Source organism: Chlorocebus sabaeus, chromosome 16, assembly GCF_047675955.1.
Source record: "Chlorocebus sabaeus isolate Y175 chromosome 16, mChlSab1.0.hap1, whole genome shotgun sequence".
Taxonomy (NCBI): Eukaryota; Metazoa; Chordata; class Mammalia; order Primates; family Cercopithecidae; genus Chlorocebus; species Chlorocebus sabaeus.
In genome coordinates, this window is record NC_132919.1 from 63459299 (window position 1) to 63481312 (window position 22014).

A 22014-nucleotide genomic window follows, 5' to 3' on the forward strand; every position below is an offset into this window, starting at 1 on the left:
CCCAGTTAGCTTCTGATAAATTGTATCAAACAGTTAAGGATGAAATAATATCAATTCTACAGGATGTAGCTGAGGAAACTGAAGAGGAGGAAACTGAAGTTGAAACTTCCAACTTATTCTATGAGGCCAGCATTATTCTGATTCTAAAACCAGACGAAGACAGTAGAAAACAAGAAAATGAAAAGTCAATATTCCACGTGAATATAGATGCAAAAATAATTTAAATTCTTAGCAAATCAAATACACCAACCATACACAAACAAGTCACAGGTCAGACCTGCCCTCCTTTAGAGCACTGCTTCCTATCATAATAGTCCAAATCAAATAAATAATGAAAATATTTGTACCACATACTTAAGTAAACCGATCAGGTTTTCTACTGGAGGTGACTCGCTTGGACATCAATTACTCTGGATTCTGCTAAAGAACTGAAGACATTATTCTAACATCTCCTTTCCCACACATTATTTATTTTCTATGGAGTTCAGAACTTTCTTTTGCTTACTATTTTATGTATTTATCACCAATTCAATCTTCAGACTCTCATTAGTTGTCTAAAACTTTTCTAAAGACAATTAACTGCATCCAGTTTCTACCAATCTCATTTTCCTGAAGACGGCTCTTCTGGAGGCTTCTAACCCACTCCAATCTGAACTGCTAGCCCTTTATCCCCTTCTTTTTATTGTCATTCTGAAAGATCTTTCTGCTTTGACTTTCCTATCTCTTGCAGTTCATTTCTTTCATTTGTCTGACTTTTTTATTTTGATGGATCACATCCTCCAACAGATTTCTTAGAAAGTGTGTAAGACAGGCAGATTGTTTTTGAAAATGTACATATCTAATTCTATTCTTATATTTGAATAATAGTATCAATGCATATGGAATTCAGAAATTGAAAATTATTTTCCTTCAGAATTTTGAAGATGCTGCTTTATTTTTCAGTTTCCAATGCCACCACTGAGAAGTGCAAAGCCAACCCATTCCCTCCCACCCCCCAAAAGCATGAACGATCTGTTTGGCCCCAGTGATTTCAAATTTCACCACAACGTGCCTTAGTTTGGATCTATTTTCATCCACTGTACTGAGCACAGAGTAAGCCTTTTCAGTCAGGAAACTTTATGCTCTTCAGTTAAGAAAATTATCTTCAATCATCTCATTGATTTCTTTTCCATTTTCTCTGGTGTTTCTTTTGACAACTATTATTTGAATATTGAAATTCCTGGAATGATCCTGTGATTTTTCTTAACACTCCTCTGTTTCTTTTTATATTTTTGTCCTTTTGCTCTATTTTTTTAGAGATTCTTTCAGCACATTAGCCTCTGATAATTCTATGGAGCTTTTGGTTTTCACTATCAGAATTTCAATGCCTAAGAGCCTTTTTTAAAAGTCATAATACCACTCTTCTATGTACTTTTTTCTTGTCTCACGGTTATTTTCTCTTATTTCTGGGGATAATAGTTATATAATTTTCCTCTGCAAAATGTTTGTCTCTCCAAGTTGTTTTATTCCATTTAATTTCTATCTTTCATACATTTAGAGAGCTTCTTCAAATATCTACTAATCTTTGTTAGCTGCTCATATTTAAGAGCACAGGACTGAAAAGCTGATTTGGAGCTTTGATACACGGAGTGAGCTAACTGGCCTGTTTATTTCAGGAATCTCTGATGACTAAATTTCCTCTTTCTTCTTTTATCTTCCTTTTTTTGGTCAGATTCTCCAGAAAAGACATTTTTTTCCAATCTCCTGCCTGAAATCTGAAGGTCTAACTGCCAGTATTCTGGGAGCGCGGTAGGAGAAAGACAGGAGGGAGATATCTAAGGTCCAATTCTCCTATTTTTAGCATGGGACTTCTGCCCTCGACTATGCCTGGTGTCTCCCAGGCTAGAGTGTTTCTGGTTTTCCCCACTCCTAAAGATAAATTTTGCTTTTGGTTAGGGGTGAGGAGTTCAGCATTTGCCCAGCTGACTGGTTAGATGGTTTTAGGGAGGAAGTCCCAGAAATCCAATGCTTCTTCATCTGACTTTCAACCAATTGTCATTTCATCTCCATTTCCACACACTGTCATTCTCAAGCTTGTTGAGACCTCTTGAGGTTGTTTTGTTGATTTCCTCTGCTACTGTTAGAATTCAGTTTTCAATTATTCATATACTCTCCAGTTTCTAAAACTGTGTTGATATTTTCTCCTTCCAATCCTTCCTTACTGATCTTTCAGTGGGTTTCTGGAGGTAACAAGCGTTTTATGCTCATCCCATCTTTTACTCCTAATTATACTATTTCTCATTCATTTCAACTCATTATAGTTTTTTAAAATTTTCTTTCTGGCCAGACATGGTGGCTCACACCTGTAATCCTAGCACTTTGGGAGGCTGAGGTGAATGGATCACTTGAGGTCAGAAGTTTGAGATCAGCCTGGCCAACATGGTGAAACCTCACCTCCACTAAAAACACAAAAAAAGCTGGGCCTGTAATCCCAGCTACTCTGGAGGCTGAGGCAGGAGAATCGCTTGAACCCAGGAGGCAGAGGTTGCAGTGAGCCAAGATCAAGCCATTGCACTCTGCACTCCAGCCTACGTGACAGAGCAAGATTCCGTCTCAAAAAAAAAATTTTTTTTCTTTTGAATAAAGAGATATTACAAACTAAGTATCTAAAAGGTTAAGAAACATGCTTTTACTATCAATTAACTCTAACAATGATACAATTCCTGGTGACTTCAAATTGAGATCAGGTAGTTGTACTCTGGATTACAGAAATCCCTGGTTTTGTTGTTTGAAGTTTTAGCTTTGTTAATAAAATTCAATTATGCTCATTGATTTGAAAAATATTATAACTGACAAAGCTCAGAGTAAATTAGATAAGCGATTTCAAACATCTGTATTTGATATTTGATAAAATTTAAGACATTTAATAATTACAACAATTTTAGTAATAATTTGTACTGATGTTATTTTTAGAGTTTTGCATAGATAATCTCATTTTTATTTCAAAATATGTTTACAGGGAAAAATAAGAATGAACAAGATAAATTCCAGACATAAGTCATAATACATGCTTATTACTTAAGTATGATTAAGTTTAGCACAATTTAAAATTTTCAACACATATTATTCTTCTTTTTATTTTGCAACAAACAATTTTATAAAAATAGTAGAGCTCTAAAACCTGGGAAGAGCAAAGTTGGAGAAAAAGAGGGACACGATTATAGAATAAATAAATCTGAAGCTTTTACAGAATTAAAAACTGCACATTTGTAAATCTGAGCTTTATTTTATTTTATGCTATTACAGATTCTTTGAAAACCTAACTCAATAAATGATTGAAATTTTATAATCTGTTCATCAGTTTGGGTTCTCAATTCTCATTCTCTTTGAGATCAAGTCATTCATTCACCATTTATTTAGTGACTACTATATACTATGTACTTATTATTGGCACTTAAGGATACAGCAGTGATCAAAGCACAAAAATCACTGCTATCACAAAACATCCATTCTAGTTTTGAACAGAGAAAATAAACAGAATAAATACGAAGGTGATAAGTACTATAAAGAAAAAGGAATGCAGAGCTGGTGGTCATGCAACGTTAAATAACTTAGAAAAGGTCTAACTGGAGATTTCACTGACTCAGAATGTTTTTACCTACTTTCAAAGTTGTCCCTTCAAAAATTAATCAAATGCCTGTGATAATAAATTTTAAATAGAAAAGGAAAATAAGAAGGAAGATCCTAATATAGCAATTACCAACAAAAACCATTTCTTCTGAGAGAGCTAAGACAACAAATACTATATTGATGAAATTTTAAAAACCAGTGTGTGATGATACTCCAACAAATGTTGAAAATTCACTTTTGGTTACATTCCAAAAGTGGTATCTCGATATATACCATAATGCTTCAAAATTACTTAAACTTTAATATCATTTAAAAAGCAGGCACTAGACAATATTTAATTTTCTTATATCTTGAATAAATAATATACAGATTTTTATATCATATCATTTAAATCCTAAATGAGAAACTAGAATATCTAAACTATACCATGGCAATATCCTAGTTTCCAAATTAAGTACTAGAAAGAAATATCTAATGTTATTTTTTGAAATTTAATAATCAATTTGATGAAAATTTACCTTGCCCAGAGCGGCTTTGGCGAGAGTCTACACTTGACTGTCTTCGATCCGGTGGTTCCTCGCTCCCTCCATCTGCATAAAATTAAAAACAGCATAAGTAAATAGATAATGAGATTGACGTAACAGTGTCTCTGACATTATCTACATATTAAAACTACTATATGGATCATTTATTTGTATTTCCTATAATCTGGATCATTAAAATATTTGAGGATTTTTCTTATATAAACCAATGGTTCTTACCCTTATTTTTGTGGGTTTACACTCCCCTCCTGAAGTCTTAAGAAAGTGTAGGAGTTTTTCCCCTCCCCCATATGCATATACTCTACTTTGCATATAATGAAGGAAAGTTAGCAACTCCAAAGTTCAGTCACAGAATTCCAGTTAAGAAGGCCTGATTTAAAACAATCTTTTAAATTAATTACAGCTGCTTTTTCTGTCTAAAGTATAAGAGTACATCAAATAATCCCTAGGACTGTTTTACTATAATAAGAATTACACACGTTATGTTTTATAAGAGATAAAAATCAATAAACCTATAAAAGAAATCAATAAAAGCTAAAAACCAAATAAATCTTGAGTTTACCGTTTTTAAAATTATATAGAAACACATCCATTTCATTATATACATCTTCTTTTAAGAAATAAGCAAAACACTCATGCACTTTAAGAAAAGTTAAAACAAATTTTACTTTATGTAAATAATTCCCTCAATTTTGTTACACAGAAACAGAAAAATTACACATCATAAATTCATTAAAATAGGCACAGTAAAACAGAAATTAATACACTGAGAATGTAAAGTATAATATAAAAAATGAAACTAAACCAAGCTAAATCTTTAACATAGTGGTCTATACACTTACAAATTTGTTATCACTTTAATCAGATAAAAAATGCATTAAGGCATCAACAATTTCCTTTGTTCTTTCTTTCATACAATCACTTATTTTTTAACTCGACATGGAAAAGGGGTAGTAGCTGTAAGCAGGTTTAATAAAGAGTATTCTTGCTCTGTCATCTACTTACTCTATGGTTTATTCTTTGTAATAGAGCTCGCATATTAACATCTATTGCTTTTTAAACAGATGGCCTGTTTTTTAATTCATTATTGATAGAAAGCTTCCTTTTAAATATATTTATTATATGTAAGGCCTAGCAATAATTAAATCCAATTCATGTATATAGATCAACTATTCTTTATTTTGTAGAGGCCTGTTAAACTAGCAAGTACAGCAGCATTTAATCGATTCCAAATATACGATAACAATACAAAATAGTAAGTACATTGCCAGGAAATATTAATATCTCTTAGTCCACAGTAATCTAGTAAAACACTCCACTAATTTAATTAGTCAGATTTGTAAAATAACTTATCACATAGAAAGATACTCAAAGTAACAGGCAACCATATTTTTCCTTCCAGTATGAAAATCCTGTTTAAATATAAATCAGTTTAAATATTATTTTAGTTCTGCTGTTACTACATAAGTTACCATATTTGAATAAAAAGACATGTTGACAAAATAAGGTGTTATCTGAAAGACAAATATGAGATTTTTCTTTGACATTATTTTAAAAAATTAAAGCAAAAATCTACTCATGGATTATCATCTCTGAATGGGTGATCTGCCTCTGTTGAAATTAAAACTTAAATTATTTAATTTTGCCCTTTTAAAAGAAGTGTGAACGTTTATAATCCTTCTTAACTGTACTTCAAATTCTAAGTAAACAACTCTATAAATTATATGGATTCTTTTTAATAAGGCTCAGTATTTCAACTGGGCCAACTCAAATTTAATTTCTACGTTTTAAACCCTCTGTGATTCCTTCCACCTCACTCTCTTGTGAATTAATATTCAGTATGTCCAAAAATCCTAAAGTTTTCTCTTCTTTCTAAAATGTATTTAAGAACAGACAGAAAGGCAGCCAACAATTACTATGTACTCTCTGCCAGGTATTTTATATAGTTCATCAAAGCCCTATGAAGTAAAGTCCTATTTCACAGCTAAGAACACTGAAACTCATGGTGACTAACTGAAATCCAGTGACAAAACCAGTAAAAGTGAAACGGGATTTTAACCCAAGGATGTTTGACTCAATACATCTCTCTGATACTAATTTCTACCCAAATTTATTAAATATTGTGAGTTCAAGTCATGTTCCCATTTTATTCTTTTCTCATGAAAACGATGTTAAAAAAGCACTAATCAGTAACTACAGCAATTCTTCCTTTACAGAATAGAGGCATTCTAACAAAGCAGGTTATGAAGACTTAGTCTTACAACATAATCTTCCTATTTGCTTCCAATATAAAATCAAAAGACATACTTTCTAAAGAAAAAAAAAAAATGTTTTTCCCAAAATCCAAGTTTGGTCTCTCTATTTATTCATTCTACTAAAAGAGAGCTTCTCTTGACAATGAACTGGACACAACCAAAATAATGTACCTCATAGGAATTCTGGTACACTGCCGCCCCAGGTCTCTACTACTGCTCCTTTCTAATGAATACCATTATTTAAGAAATTCTAGGGCTGGGCAAAATGATTCACGCCTGTAATCCCAGCACTTTGGGAGCCCAAGGTGGGAAGATGGCTTGAGGCCAGGAATTCCAGGTTACAATGAGCTATGCTAAGATCGCACCACTGCACTCCAACTGGGCGACAGGAAGAGACTTTGTCTCTTTAAAAAAAAAAAAAAAAAATTCTACACTCTATTAGGTATACATGCTTTACAAGGAATTCAAGAAAAAAGCTGCTCTAACAAGAAAAATAAGTAAAACTAGTTCTTTCTAAATGCTTACAGTGTGAAAATATGATATATTTTCTTTTTAGTGAAAGGTCAATGCTCATGACATTGATACATGAATAACTCTTATCAAATCAACTACTTGAGATGGAAACATTTTTAACTCACCTATAGTTAGGCACAATGTTAACCTGCATGTGCTGTCACAGAAATTACACTGTGAGAAACAACTAAGAACCCTGATCTACCTGCTTAATGTGTTTCTAAAAAATCTTTAAACGCATTTACCTAGAATAATTTGCATTTTAAAAAGACACCCCTTATAGTACTGTAGAGACTAGGGTGGTGGTTTTCAATATTAGATGAACAAACACATGTGGTTCTGCTCTAATAAAACTTTATGATCACAAAATTTTAATTTCTTATAATTTATATGTCACAAAATATTATTATTCTTTTAATTTATTTCAACCATTTACAAATATAAAAACCATTCTTAGATTATGGGCCCTACAAAAACCAGGAGTGACCTAGATTTTGCCAGTGATAAATGACCCCTGATCTAAAGGCAGGGAGATTAGTTTAGAAGGCTAATTAGAGCAATCTCTGTGAAAAGGAATGAGTTGAATGACTTGAGAGTAAGGCCAATAAGGATGAGAAGGCGGCTCTGCAAATGATGTCTGGCTTAGGGGCCATTGAAAGTATAATGGCTGCATGGGCTCAAGGATCCCTTTCTTGGCTCTCTCTAGGTGATCCTTTAGGGAGTAAAATGTAAAATTCCCCCAAACCACCCCAAATAAATGGAATACCTGACTGCTTAATTACATGTTACATCTCAATCTTCTCTGTGACCATGAAAGGCTCTTACAAGGTGACTAGAAGTGCACCATGCGTTGTGAAAGGGATTTTTTTCCCCTTAAGTAAAGTTTACGGTTTTTATTTTAAATAACATTGCTGAAAACCACAATATCTAGATTATGTTGTAATATCATTTCCTATTTTCATGAAAAACTAATGTGTACATCATTTCTACAGTATGAATTTGATACTTGGGTTTGAAACCAAAATCATATATTTGAATATTAAAATCCATTTATAAAAATTTCTGTAAACAAGTATTTTACATAAACACTTCATGATAGTTAATAAGGAAATAAAAGCAGCCCACCAAAAATTTCTATTGGTAACCTATTTTCTCCAAATGCAGAATGAAAATATGGCATGTCAAAAAAGACAGCCCAGGCAAAATAGAAGAATACAACAGTCCTCTGTAGAGGACCTACTCCTTTTATTTAATTTGTAATTATTTATACGTTTTCATGAAAAAAGCCCAATGGAACCCAGTAATCATTAAGATACCTGAGACAGACATCAATAAATTACTAGAGGAGATATGAAATAATGTGCCTGTGAATGAAATACAAAAATAAGAAGTTTCTTAGAATATTTAATTTGTATTCTACTTTTAGTAAAGTTACCAGGAAATGTGTGGGAATAAATACTCATGTACATACAAATGCACAAAAAGTCAGTATGTGGGCATTAGACCTGAGTTTTAGTTCCATACCTGCCATTTTTAGATGAGTTTCTCTGAGCCTCAGTGTTTTCATCTGTAAAACTGAGGTCAAAGTAACATCTTCCACTGAAAGTTGTGAGGTTCAAATGACTTAACACATGCGACAGTACTTTGTATTCTCTAAATTGGTGATTTTCAGCCAGGAGCAAACCAGGGACTTCTAGAGACATTTTTGATTGTTACAATTGGAAGAGTGCTACTCATTTCTAAAGAGCAGAGGCTGGGGATGCCGCTAAATATTCTAGAATTCACAGGACTGCCTACCACCACAAAGATTTATCAGGCCTCAGATTTCAACAGTGCCAATAGCTGAGAAGTATGTTCATAATGTAAATGTTCATAACAATCATAATTATCAAAATTATATACAAATAAGCTAATTATCTTTCTGTAAATAAGTTTCAAATATACAGAAAATACAGTGAAAAATATAACTGACACTGATATAGCAACTATCAAACTTTACCAAATCTTAAGATTTCCCATATTTGCATCAATTTGTTTTAAACTAAAACACTACCAGTTATACACAGCTGATATTTTCATTATACAGTTCTCCAATACAACTTCCCTTCTTCCATGCCTCCCCAAATTAACCACTATCCTATCTTAATATGTAAAATCACATGAATGTTTTTATACTTTTATTACATATATATGCCTCCACAAATGTTTACATTATATAAGTGTAATGATACTGTATCATCCAGCAATGTGCCATTTTTACTTAATACTTATGTTTTGAAATTTATCTGTGTGGACATTCATTTTAACTCTAGAATAGTATTCTACTGTATGAATATATCAATTGTATCTATTCTCTTACTAATGAAGATTTAGACACTCTCCAAATTTATAGTACTTCAAAAGGAAGTCTGCAATGAACCATTTCCTACAGCACAAGTCTAACCTGCTTGTATATAAGCTCCCTGTGCACATGTTCAAGATATAGAAGCGAAACTACTAAATCATATAATGCAAAAACTCTGTGAGAGTAATGCAAATTTCTGCCAAAAACAGTTGCATTAATTTTTATTTCCACAAAAAGTGAACGTTCCCATTTCCTCACAATCTCATGACTACTACTCAGGTTTTTTTCATTTCTGCTCTTAAAGAATGTGAATTGCTATCTGATTCTTGTTTAATTTGCCTTTCCCTCATTAATAATGAAGCTGAGCATGTTTTACTGGCCATTTGGTGTGTGCATATTCTTGTTCATATCCTCCGCCTATTTTTGCCACAACTTTCTGATCTGCATGTTATATGATAAGAAATCTACAGTCATTCAAACTGTTGTTCCCCTCTAGGTAATGTGTTATTTCTCTCAGGCTGCTTTCAAGATTTTTTCTTTATCTTTAGTTTTCATCAGATTGATCACATAGTGATTGGGTATGAATTTCTTTGCATTTATCCTATTAAGGATTCAGTCAGCTTCTTGAATCTGTAAATTTGTGCTATTTACCAAATTTGACAAATTCTCAGCTATAAGTTCTTCAAATACTATTTTAACACCACATTTTTCCTTGTCTTTTCCTGGAACTCCAATGGTATGAATCTAGATCTTTTGTTACTACGCTACAGATTCCTGTGGTTCTAGTCCTCGTCATCCTTTGCTTTTCTCTCTGTTGTTTAGATTTGGATAATTTCTGTGGATCTGTCTTCAAGTTCACTGACTCTTTCTGCAGTCACCTCCATTATGCTACTGAACCCATCAAGTTTGCTTCTTGTTTGGGTCTTTATATTTAGTATTTCTAAAATTTTCATTAGGTTTTTCTTTTTATATCTCCTATTTCTTTCCTAAGACTTTTTATTTTTCCATTCATTTCAAGAAGGTTCACATGGTTGCTTGGAGTATTTTAAAATTATTTTCCCATTGGGAATTTATTATTTTTAATAAAATAAAATATAGGGTGTTGATTTAATTTCATACATGAGAGATAAAAAGTTAAGACTTTTCAGGCTGAAATATATTACACTTCAGAAGAGAGGCATCAATTGTTCTAGTAACAATAAAATGTTTCCTTTATTATTTTACCCCATAGAGAAGCATTTTTATAATAGTTGCATTAAAATCTTTGTCAGATAATTCCAATATCTCAGTCATCTCTTGGAGTTGGTATCTATCGTCTTTTCCCTTGCAAACTGCTATTTTCCTAGTTCTTTGTGTATCAATTTCATATGTAATTTGTATGTCACACTTTGTATGTAATTTTGGTTGTATCCAGACATTATGAATGTTTTGAGTTATGAAACTCCAAGGCTTCTTTAATACTACAGGAAATGTTACATTTTTCAAAGCCTTTGCTGTTGATATCTGCACTGCCTGTGTACCCCAAAGGGGTCAGTCACAGTGCTGGGCAGTGATCTGTTAGGTCAGTTCTAAAGTCCATGGTATGACACTCAGGAGCAAATTCACACCTGTGAAGCTCAGGGGTGACTCCAGGAGCTCATAAAAACTTAATGGGTTTGACTTCGAGGTGCCCCTCACTGCAATCTTTTTAGCACTTTCCATTTCCCTAAGCCTTCTCTTTTGGTACCCTGACAAAACCTGGGGCTATAGTAACCTTGCTCTGCATGTATTTCATGACTATATCTGTGTCTGGAGCACAGTGGTAGGAAGAACGAAGGGGGGGAAAAAAAAAGCTTTCATTAATAATCTAAAGAATGGGACTATAGCTCCACCAGAGAGGATGGGTTCCCCTTTCTCACTATTTTGGATTATGTGAATTCTTGATGTTATCACTAACCTGGGGGGCCAGGGCAGCAGAAAATAAAACAAAAGGAAACGGGGGTGAGCATTTGGCATATTCTGAGTGTTAAGTTCTCATTCTTCAAAACAGAGTTAGAGGGCTTCCACTGTAGGTATCTCTTTCTCTGCCCTGGTGCCCACTCCTAGTTTTTGAACTACACTGTAAACCTAGCCTCCATGCCTGCTCCAGTGCCAGGTGAGCGCCGACAGCTTCAAGCTCCAGGCTGGCCCCTGCAGCCCCAGGCTCCAGATCTGTCCCACCACCAGGCTGGCCCCACATATCTAGGGCTCCAGACCTATCTCACTGCCAGGCCAGCCCAAGGGACCTGATGCTATAGGCAGGCTCCTAACTACTCAGTCTGCAGGCCGGCCACAGGCTCCACGCTGGCCCCAGAACCAGGCCAGCTCTCAAAGTCCCAAGCTTCAGACCTACCCTTTGCCAGGCTAGCATCTGTGGGCCCAGGATCCAGACCTGACCCTGAGGACCAAGGCTCCAGCTGACCCAGATCCAGGCCCATCCCAACAGACCCTGACAACAGGATGCACCTTGCAGGCCCAGGCTCCAGGACCAAGACTTGCCTCAGAGACAACAGGTAGGAGGATTGCTGAAGCCTGGGAGATCAAGACTGCAGTGAGCCATGATTGCACCACTGGGTACAAACTGTCACCCACTGCACTCCAGTCTGGGAGGCAGAGCAAGACCCTGTCTCAAAAAAAAAGAAAAAAGAAAAAACCGCCTGCATGGCAAAGAAAACAATCAATAGAGTGAAGAGATAACCTACAAAATGGAAAAAATATTTGCAAACCATACATCTGATAAGAAGCTAATATTCAAAATATGCAAGGAACTCAATATCTTATTGAAAAATGGACAAAGAACCTGAATAGACATTTCTCTAAATAAGACATATAAAGAGCCAACAGGTATATAGAAACATGCCCAACAGCACTAACCATCAGAGAAATGCAGATTAAAACCACAATAAGCCACCACCTCATACATAATTAATAAGACAAAAGATAAATGTTGCTAAGGATGTGGAGAAAAGCGAACTCTTGTACACTGTTGGTAGTAATATAAAATTAATACAGCGATTATAGAAAACAGTATGGAGGTTCCTTAAAAATTTAAAAATAGAACTACCATGTGATTCAAGAATTCCCACTTTTGGGTATATATCTGAAGGAAAGTAAATCTACGTATGTCAAAGAGATCTGCACTCTCTCGCATATTCATTACAACACTGTTCACAATAGCCAAGATATGGAATCAACCTAAGTGTTTATCAACCAATGAATGGATAAAGAAAATGTGGTGAATATGTGGGTGAATACACACATTGTAATACTATTCAGTCTTAAGAAAGAAGGAAATCTGTCATTTGCAACAACATGGGTGAACCAGGAGGACATCATGCTATGGAAACTAAGCCAAGCACAAAAAGACAAATACTTCATTGTCTCACTTACATGTGGAACCTAAAAAAATCAAAATAACTGAAACAGAGTAGAATGGTGGTTGTTAGGGGCTTGAAGGGAGCAGGGGTGTGCAGGGAGAAATGGGGAAATGCTGCTCAAAGGCTATTGAGTTTAGTTTGATAGGAGAAATAGGTGCCGGAAATCTATTGTACAGAATGGTGACTATAGTTAATAGTGCATTGCATATTTCTTTAAATTGCTAAGAGTGTAGATATTAAATATTCTCAGCAAAAAGCAAAAAAAAAAAAGTTTGAGACATTAGATATGTTAATTAGCTTGATTTAATCCTTTCACAATTTATACATATACCAAAACATCACACTGTATGTCATATATACTACTTTTATTTTTAAATTATAATTTAATATACAACCAACAGTATATAAAGATTAATAGATTATCCAGAAACAATAAAATCCACAATAATTTTTGTATTCCAACCATTTGGAAAGTAATATATTTAAAAATATGGAAATATATGAAAGGAAAATTGTAAAAAGGCTCTATAAAGAGTTTTTCATTGAATAGCAGAGGCATTTATGTATCAATATTAGATCAAGCTTAAGAGATTAAGAAATACTTTAAAAGTAATTCTGAGAATCTCCATAGTGAAATGATTGTATAATTGTTTGTTTTTGTTTGTTTGTTTTTGAGACAGGGTCTCACTCTGTCACCCACAAGGGAATACAGTGGTGTGATAATGGCTCATTGCAGCTTTGACCTCCTGGGCTCAAGTGATCCTCTCATCTCAGCCTCCTGAGTAGCTGGGACCACAGGCACACCAAAACATCTGCATAACTTTTTTTTTGTAATTTTTGTAGAGAACAGGGTCTCACTATGTTGCTCAGGCTGGTCTCAAAATTCTTGGGCTCAAGCAATCCTTTTGCCTCAGCCTCTCAAACTGCTAGGATTACAGGTGTGAGCCACTGTGCCTGGCCGTAGTATTTTTTAATATAAAGACTATAATTCTTATTCCTCCCAAATTGAATGGAACCATATTACTTTCACTTTTTCATTCTATCAGACTTTCTTTGAATTATGTCACTGATTCATGTCATTTTACAGTGATATAGCATTAGCAATCATTATGTAGAACCTGTCCATATATATATATTGACGATTACATACTCAGTGGATGTCCAGCATCTTTAAAAGCTCAGAATACAGATAAGAGCCCACAGATTTTAAACATGTCAGACACTGATGGAAGACACCTTAGTTAAGAACTCTGGGCCATCAAAAAATTATAAAGAAAATTGTGAAAACGTAGTGGCAGTGGAACAGTTTTTGCATCTTCCAAAATTCCAACATAAGTATTATCAGAACAATCAGAGAATAAAACAACTACCCAGGAACAAGAATTACAATACTGGGTAACAAAGTGTGATATTGTAAGAGATGTATCTATATATATATATACATACACACACACACATATGTCTTTGTCCCAGTTCCTGATACAGGTCTCTTAATCCTTTGGAATTTCCTGGGGGATGGGAGGGCCTTTTGTTCTAATGAGTTAATTCTTGGTGGGCTCCTGGATGGGGGTTGGTCACCGGAAAGACCGAGCCATGATTAGAAGCTAGAACTTTCAGCCCATGATGCCCCATCCTCCTAGAAGGAGAGGACTAGAGATTTAGTTAACAGTCTATCACGCCTACGTGACAAAGCCTCCATGAAAATTCCTGAACTACAGAGTTTGGGAACTTCGGGTTGCTGAATATACGCACAGTGGTGTGCCCCAAGGGGGCATGGAAGCTCCAGAGTCTTTATCCAATACCCTGCCTCAAGCATCTCTATCATCTGGCTGTTCCTGAGATGTATTGTTTTATAATAAACAGCTAAACATGAGTAAAATGTTTCCCTGAGTTCTATGAGACATTCTAGCAAATGCTCAAACCTGAGGAAGGGGTTGTGGGGACCTCCAATTTTTTTCCCTGCCAGAAATACTAGAAACTTAGACTTGCAACTGGCATCTGAAGTGGCTGTCAGGTTTGTAGGACTGAGCCCTTAACCAATGGGATTTGACTCTAACTCTAGGTAGCCAGAATTGAACTGAATTATAGGATACCCGATTGGTGTCTTCAGAGAAGTGAAGAATTGCTTGGTGGAGAAAAATGCCCCCACACATCTGGTCACAGACGGGTTCTGTATGTAGAGTACAGTAGAAGAATACTGTTGAATTTTCCTCTGTACACAAGGTATCCTTGCAAACCCTAATATAAATGAGTAGAGCTAAGAACAAACAAAACAGCTATAGACCTGAAACTTAATGAGCATCTACATGAGACAAAATGGCGGGGGGGGGGGGGGGGCGGCGGCTTGGGGAGTAACAGGGTCTATGACAGACCACAAAACTGGCAATCACTAGAATGCAACTCACCGGAAAATACAAAGAGTTAATTTAACAACAGCAGCTGACAATGAAAGGTGTTTGCCCACTCTAAGAGCAAATGAGTACACGGGGCTCACAGTAGAAAGTTCAGAAAAGGCTGGACCAGTTTAGCAATGTGTACTCTTGAAACTGATCTGCCAAGCTAGGGCTCCATGCTATAAAGAAAGTGCTAGAAATGGAATTAAAATTCAGCAGAAAACGGACAAAAGGGACAAAGAAAAGAGAAGGTCTAAATCAAAGTACAAGAGGAGAACAGGGTCAGAAGGCAAGCTGCGATGTAACACTTTACAAAAACGCAACAAAAGAGGAAGCTATGTGGAGTCAGAAAAAGCTATCGTCTCCTTATATATACTTGGGCAAACTAATTTTAAATAAAAATGATTGACAAGAAAGTATCAAGGTCAAATTCCACAGACAGGAAAGAAAGAGAATAAAAAGCATCATAATACCTCCAATGAAAGTACACCAAAAAGGCTTATTCAAAAAAAATTTAAACTAATATACAATTCAAAACTGTAATGTGCAATTTCAAAAAAGTGCTAAAGATGTCAAGAAAATTAGACAACACATCAAAGAGCAATACAAATCAGAATAAGAAAAACTCAGAAATGAAGAGACAGAAATCAGAAAAGAATTACAAATAAAAGTCATTTCAGTAATAAGACTAAACTAGAAGAAACAGAAGATCAAATAAACATAACAAAATGACCTTAAGAGAAATAGAAGGTTAAATGGAGGAACATTTTTAACAAATAAAGAAAGAAGAAAGGGATTAAAAAGGATTTGCAGGAAAGTGACAAATACTGAAAACAGGCAAAGATGGTCCAGCATAAGGATAAATAGGAATCTCTAAAGAAAACCAAAGTGAAAGAACAGAAAAACTGTAATTCAAGATCCCTTTCCAGAAAAAGAAACCTGCATGTAGATGTATGTTTCATATTCGTATATATACACCTAGTTATAAATGTATTTAATGTGTGTATACATATAGACATATATACATGGAAGGATAAACACACACACACATACATACACACACTTGAAACTATGTATTTCAAGAGTACCCTGTATAGTTGACATTATCAACTTAGATCAATGCACTAAATTCTACTAAAATTACTGGATTTTAAAAAAGGGGGGCATTTGAGTATTTAAGCAAAACTATCACATAATCTTTTTGTCTGTTTTTTGTTTTTTTGTTTTTTGAGACGGAGTTTCGCTCTTTTCACCCAGGCTGGAGCGCACTGGCGTGATATCAGCTCACTAAAACTTCCACCTCCCAGATACAAGCAATTCTCCTGCCTCACCCTCCCCAGTAACTGGGAATACAAGTGCCAGCCACCATGCTCAGCTAATTTTTGTATTTTTAGTAGAGACAGGGTTTCACCATGCTGGTCAGGCTGGTCTCAAACTTCTGACCTCAGGTGATCCACCCACTTTGGCCTCCCAAAGTGCTGGGATTACAGGCATGAGCCACCGTGCCCAGCCATAATCTTTACAATTTTAATTAAATTTGTTTATTTTGAGACAGGGTCTTGCTACACTGCCCATCCTGGTCTCAAACTCCTGGGCTCAAAAAGAGCCTCCACCTCCTGCCTCCACCTCCTAAGTAGCTGGGACTGTAGGCACACAACATCAAACCTCGTTTCCATAACATGATTTATAAAGAAAAAGAAATAGAATAAAATGGAACAAGATATTTAAAATACACAAAGAATCTGAGCTAAAGATTTTACATTCAGTAAAACTTACCTTTAAGTATAAGGGGTAAAGACAAACTGCTATCAACACGTAAAAACTCAACGAATACTGTTCTTATTAGTTCCTCCTAGTTCCATTAGAAAAAGAACTTTAAGCCACCAAAGTAACTAGAAAGACATCAAAACAAGCACTAATGGTGAGATTAAATATGCAGTTGTTTCCAGAATTAAGATTAAATGAGGACGTTTTTTCTTTTCTTTTTTTTTCTTTTTTTTTTTTTTTTGAGACGGAGTTTCACTCTTGCCTCCTGGAGTGCAGTGGTGTGATCTTGGCTCACTGCAACCTCCGCCTCCTGGGTACAAGTGATTCTCCTGCCTCAGCCTCCTAAGTAGCTGGGATTACAGGCTCCTGCCACCACGCCCAGCTAATTTTTGTATTTCTGGTATAGATGGGGTTTCACCATGTTGGCCAGGCTGGTCTCCAACTCCGGACCTCAGGTGATCCGCCTACCTCGGCCTCCCAAAGTGCTGGGATTACAGGCATGGGCCACCGCGCCCGGCCCAAATGAGGACTTTTTTTTAAAGACAGAGAGACTGTAGTATGTAATCACTACATGATCTGACAATACAGGTAGAGTACGACCATAAATAAGTGGGGGAAGAATAGAGACAGCATGAACAACAACAAAAATTAACCGATTTCAGTAACTGGCGGTGGTAATATTCTCAGACCACTCTCGATATAAGGAGGGATAAAGCAAGTGCGTAATTATGGGACACACTAATTCTATCTTCCCTTATGAACCAGGCTTCTCAGTGTGGAAGAAAGGAGCTATGAAGGTAGTACAGAAGTGCAGTAAAAATTCTATAATGCTGAATCTATATTGGAAACATCAATACAATCTTATAAATCACAGGTATATCCTAACTCTATCCACTGCAAACGCCTAGAAACAGACTGATCCAGTAGCAGTGGATATCTCTAGTGCCCAGGTTGTGATCTTGAAACGCCATTCTCCATTAAAAGAAACCCGGACTTCTTAAAGAACTAGCTGGTCTGAAAAGGAAATGTACTAGATGAACCTGGAACATCTGACATCCCCAATAGTAAGGAAACTATCAAGACTATTCTCAATTATGGTCATGTCAAAAAGGTTAGTGAAGAGGCTCTCACTGGCCAGGAGATCATAAAATGTTTAAAGAAAATAAAAACAAAACAAAACACTAACTGGTCACATTCTGAGATTAACAAGAAATCAATTATCTTGCAAACTGGGAAAATGAAAAAAAAAAAGCAAGCATTGATACTGTCTTACCTATATTACTAATAGCCAAAGGATACATAAGAGGGATCTCCCTAAAAATTATTTTGGATAGTAAGTAGGACACAAAAGATAGAATCAGAATATAACCATTCTGCGACTTGTGATGAATTAATAGCTGTATAGGCATTGGGGATCAGTGCCTAAAAACATCAAAAGAGAGTAAAAACAAGTGATGACAGGAACACAACTACAGCTTTGCCAAAGCTACCAAACCTGAATCTGGTCAAACTTCTTAGACTATAGCTGTCAATTGTCAGGAAAAACAAAGTACAGAAGAAAATGTTTAATTGTTCCTGAGTACATATTCAACAAAATCCAGCTATTGATTTTCAAGAAAAGCAAAGGGCAAAATGTTGAGTTGTGTCTGAGTACACAAACAACATAATTCAGACTGAAGGAAAGTCTACAGGCCCAATGACCCAGATCTCTTAACAGATTTTTTAAAAACACAAAAAAATTAATTCCCAAAGAAATCAAAGAGATGATACAAACAAAGGAAAAACATCCCGGCCTCATGGATTGGAAGAATCAATATCATTAAAACAGCTATACTACCCAAAGCAATTTACAGGTTCAATGCTATTCCTATCAAACTATCATCTTGAGTAGCTGATCAAACTATGAGCTACTCAAGATGGTGAGGCTGGAGGATCACTTGAGACCAGGAGTTAGTTGGAGGCCAGTCTGTGCAACACAGTGGGCATAGTGAGACCTTGCCTCTTTAAAAAAAAATAAAAATAAAAATAAAAAAAATTCCTTGTCTTTGAATTATGTCAGAAGTAACATGAATAACATAGGCATTTCTCCTCACCAGGACTGTTCTCCAAAACTATAAAAGGGAAGAAATAAATATAAAACAAATCTTCCAATAATTTTAAATTTATGCAATCTGTAGAATGCCAGAGTATCAATAAAACAACCCACAGGAGAAATACAGATAAGAAATGGCTTAAGAAATAGTTTCCAGTCACCAAACCAATGATATTAAGACAAAAAAAGTCATCAATTTTGACACAATCATAATCTAAAATGTTTTAATTGCCTCATTTATTTATGAGACAGGGTTTCGCTCTGTCACCCAGGCTGGAGTCTGACAGTAGAATGATCTCAGCTCACTGCAACTTCCACCTCCTGGACTCAAATGATCCTCCCGCCTAAGCCTCTGGAGTAGCTGGGACTACAGGTGCACACTACCATGTCTAGTTAATTAAAAAATTTTTTTGTAGAGAAGGGATCTCGCTACATTGCCAGGACTGGTCTCAAACTTCTGGGCTCAAGTCATCCTCCCGCCTTGGCCTCCCAAAGTGCTGGGATTACAGGTATGAGTGAGTCACGACACCCAGCATCCTTAATTTTAAAAAATGAATCAGAAATACATTATAGTAAAATTGCACTAAGTTTGAAAAATTCTCTAAGACTGAAACTTTAATTATGTCTTACCCCAGTGGAAACTAATCATAAAAGTCACGATTAGCTCTCAGGTAAAAGCATAGATTTTTTAAAAACAATAAAATCACCACTGCCCCAAGATGGTTTAGAAAACTTTTTTTTCTTTTCTTTTCTTTTACACAGAGTCTCACTCTGTCACTCAGACTGGACTGCATGGACACAATCACGGCTACAACCTCGACCTCCTGGGCTCATGTGATTCACCTACCTCAGCCTCCCAAGTTCCTGGGACTATAGGTGGGAGCCACCACCCCTGGCCAAGTTTTTTTTTTTTTTTTTTTGGTAGAGATGAGGTCTCACTATGTTGTACAAGTTGGTCTCAAACTCCTGGGCTCAAGCAATCCTCCCACCTTGGCCTCCCAGGCATGAGCACTGTACCTGGTCTTAGAAACCTCTTTGAAAGTGGTTGTGGTATCCTCACTGAATCGAGAAATCCATTACTCAAAAAAGGAAGACTGCAATGATATACAGTATGTTAAATGTTTTTGCTTTGCTTAACACCATTCCTTCATCACAGATAAGGCCTCCTTCACATAACACTTGCATCTATATTTATGGACAAAACAGAAGGCCTTCAGCTGTCACAAAAAAAAAAAAAAAAAAAAAAAAAAAAAAAATCAAGGTGTCTGCGTAATACTGATTACCCCAGACAGGAAGTCTGGCACAGGAAACAGAATAGAGTTATGTACATGATGATATAATTTACTCACCAAACTAAAGACTTACTTCAAATATATCATAAACTTTACAAAGAACAACCCACTGACGTAAAAGGTGCAGAAATAAAAAAAAGACCTGGCTGCCCATCTCAATTGGGGTTTCCTAGATTGCAGATAATCATCAGAGAATACTTGTTGTTTTTTTCTTTAATCAGCATACTAGGTTATATCCAGCAATTATTTATAAATAATATAAAACAATATTATTTCAATACTGAGAAATACTGTTAACAGATGTTCTCTTCCCATTATTTCAAAAGGGAAAATGTCATAAGAAGAATTTACCTCACAGAGTAGACAGCTTTAAACTCAGCTATATTTAGGCACCAACATAGTCCTAGTGAAGAAATATCACTTATGTAGGAATATTCCATACATAATGATTTCCTATGAAGGAATTTAAGTTAGAGAAAGTCTAATAAGAAAGTGACTAAATAAGTCCAAGAAAAATGTGTTATTTCCTACAACTAGGTGACTATTCCTCTCAATCCAGGATCAAAACATGACATCTGAAAAATAAACAACTTAATCTAACCAAAGCTCATCTTCAGTGTCCTCAGCTAAATGATGTGCTAGAATATTAAGTTTTATGAATTAAAATGTTGAAGGAGGTTGTCATCAATACTGTAGAAACTAAAATACAGAACCCTAATAGGAGGGGTGGAAGGTATGAAAACCATAAGGAATACAATACATACATATAGATTAAAGTTTTACTATTCAGGTATGAACTCTGGTCCCTTTTACTATACAGATACAAATCTGCAAGAACTGTATACACTTAATGCCAATAAGAACACACACGAGTTAGAGCACATGAATGAAATATAAAGAAACCACTTATGGCCGGGCGCAGTGGCTCACGCCTGTAATCTCAGCACTTTGGGAGGCCAAGGCGGGAGGATCACAAAGTCAGGAGATCGAGACCATCCTGGCGAAACCCCATTTCTACTAAAAAAAAAAAAAATTCCAAAAATTAGCTGGGCATGGTGGCACATGCCTGTAATCTCAGCTACTCGGGAGGCTGAGGCAGGAGAATTGCTTGAACCGGGGAGTCAGAGGCTGTAGTGAGCCGAGATCGCACCACTGCACTCCAGCCTGGCAACAGAGCGAGACTTCATCTCAAAAACCAACCAACCAACAAACAAACCACTTATTTATGAGCCAAAGGCTACTTATGAAAAAGCAAATGCATAAAATGTTCCATGGCTACATAAGCACTCTGATAAACAGAAGAAATGAAAAGCAGCTCATCTATTTGGGGTAGAAAAGAGAAAAGGAGCTAGAATTGGTTTAGGCATTTCTGCTGGATATAGTACTAGTAAAATCTTTATAACATTATCTCACTTAGTACTAACAATAATTCAATGAAACAAGCAGTACTCCCATTTTAAATGTAAGACAGATTCAGAGACATAAAGTGACTTACCCAATATCACACCACTAATAAGTAGCAATACTAAAACCAAAATTGTCTGGCTGTAAAACTGTGTTGTTTCCAAGACTCTCCACTGCTGAAGGGGAAGAGAGCAGAAGTGGACAAAGCAGAGAGACCAATTAAGAGGCCACTGCAAAAATTCAGACTAAGAATGAACACTTGGACTAAGTGAGTAGTGGAGGTAGTGAGAAGAGGTTGGATTCTGGATATATTCTGAGGATATGGCAGAGAGAATCTGTTGTCAGAAGAACAAGATAAAGAAATCGAGGGCAATTCTAATATGTTGGGTCTGAAAAATGGGCTTGCAA

At 35.7% G+C, this 22014-nt stretch overlaps 1 protein-coding gene across 7 annotated transcripts in view; it reads right to left on the minus strand.

Moving 5' to 3' along the window:
* TANC2 (tetratricopeptide repeat, ankyrin repeat and coiled-coil containing 2) overlaps nucleotides 1–22014 on the minus strand; it is a 478761-nt gene that overhangs the window by 360406 nt on the left and 96341 nt on the right. For all 7 annotated transcript variants that reach the window (XM_008012171.3, XM_037993758.2, XM_008012175.3 and 4 more), the window contains one exon: nucleotides 4128–4199. In XM_008012171.3, coding sequence (XP_008010362.1) covers nucleotides 4128–4199 — 72 coding nt within the window. The remainder of the gene's footprint in view (nucleotides 1–4127; nucleotides 4200–22014) is intronic.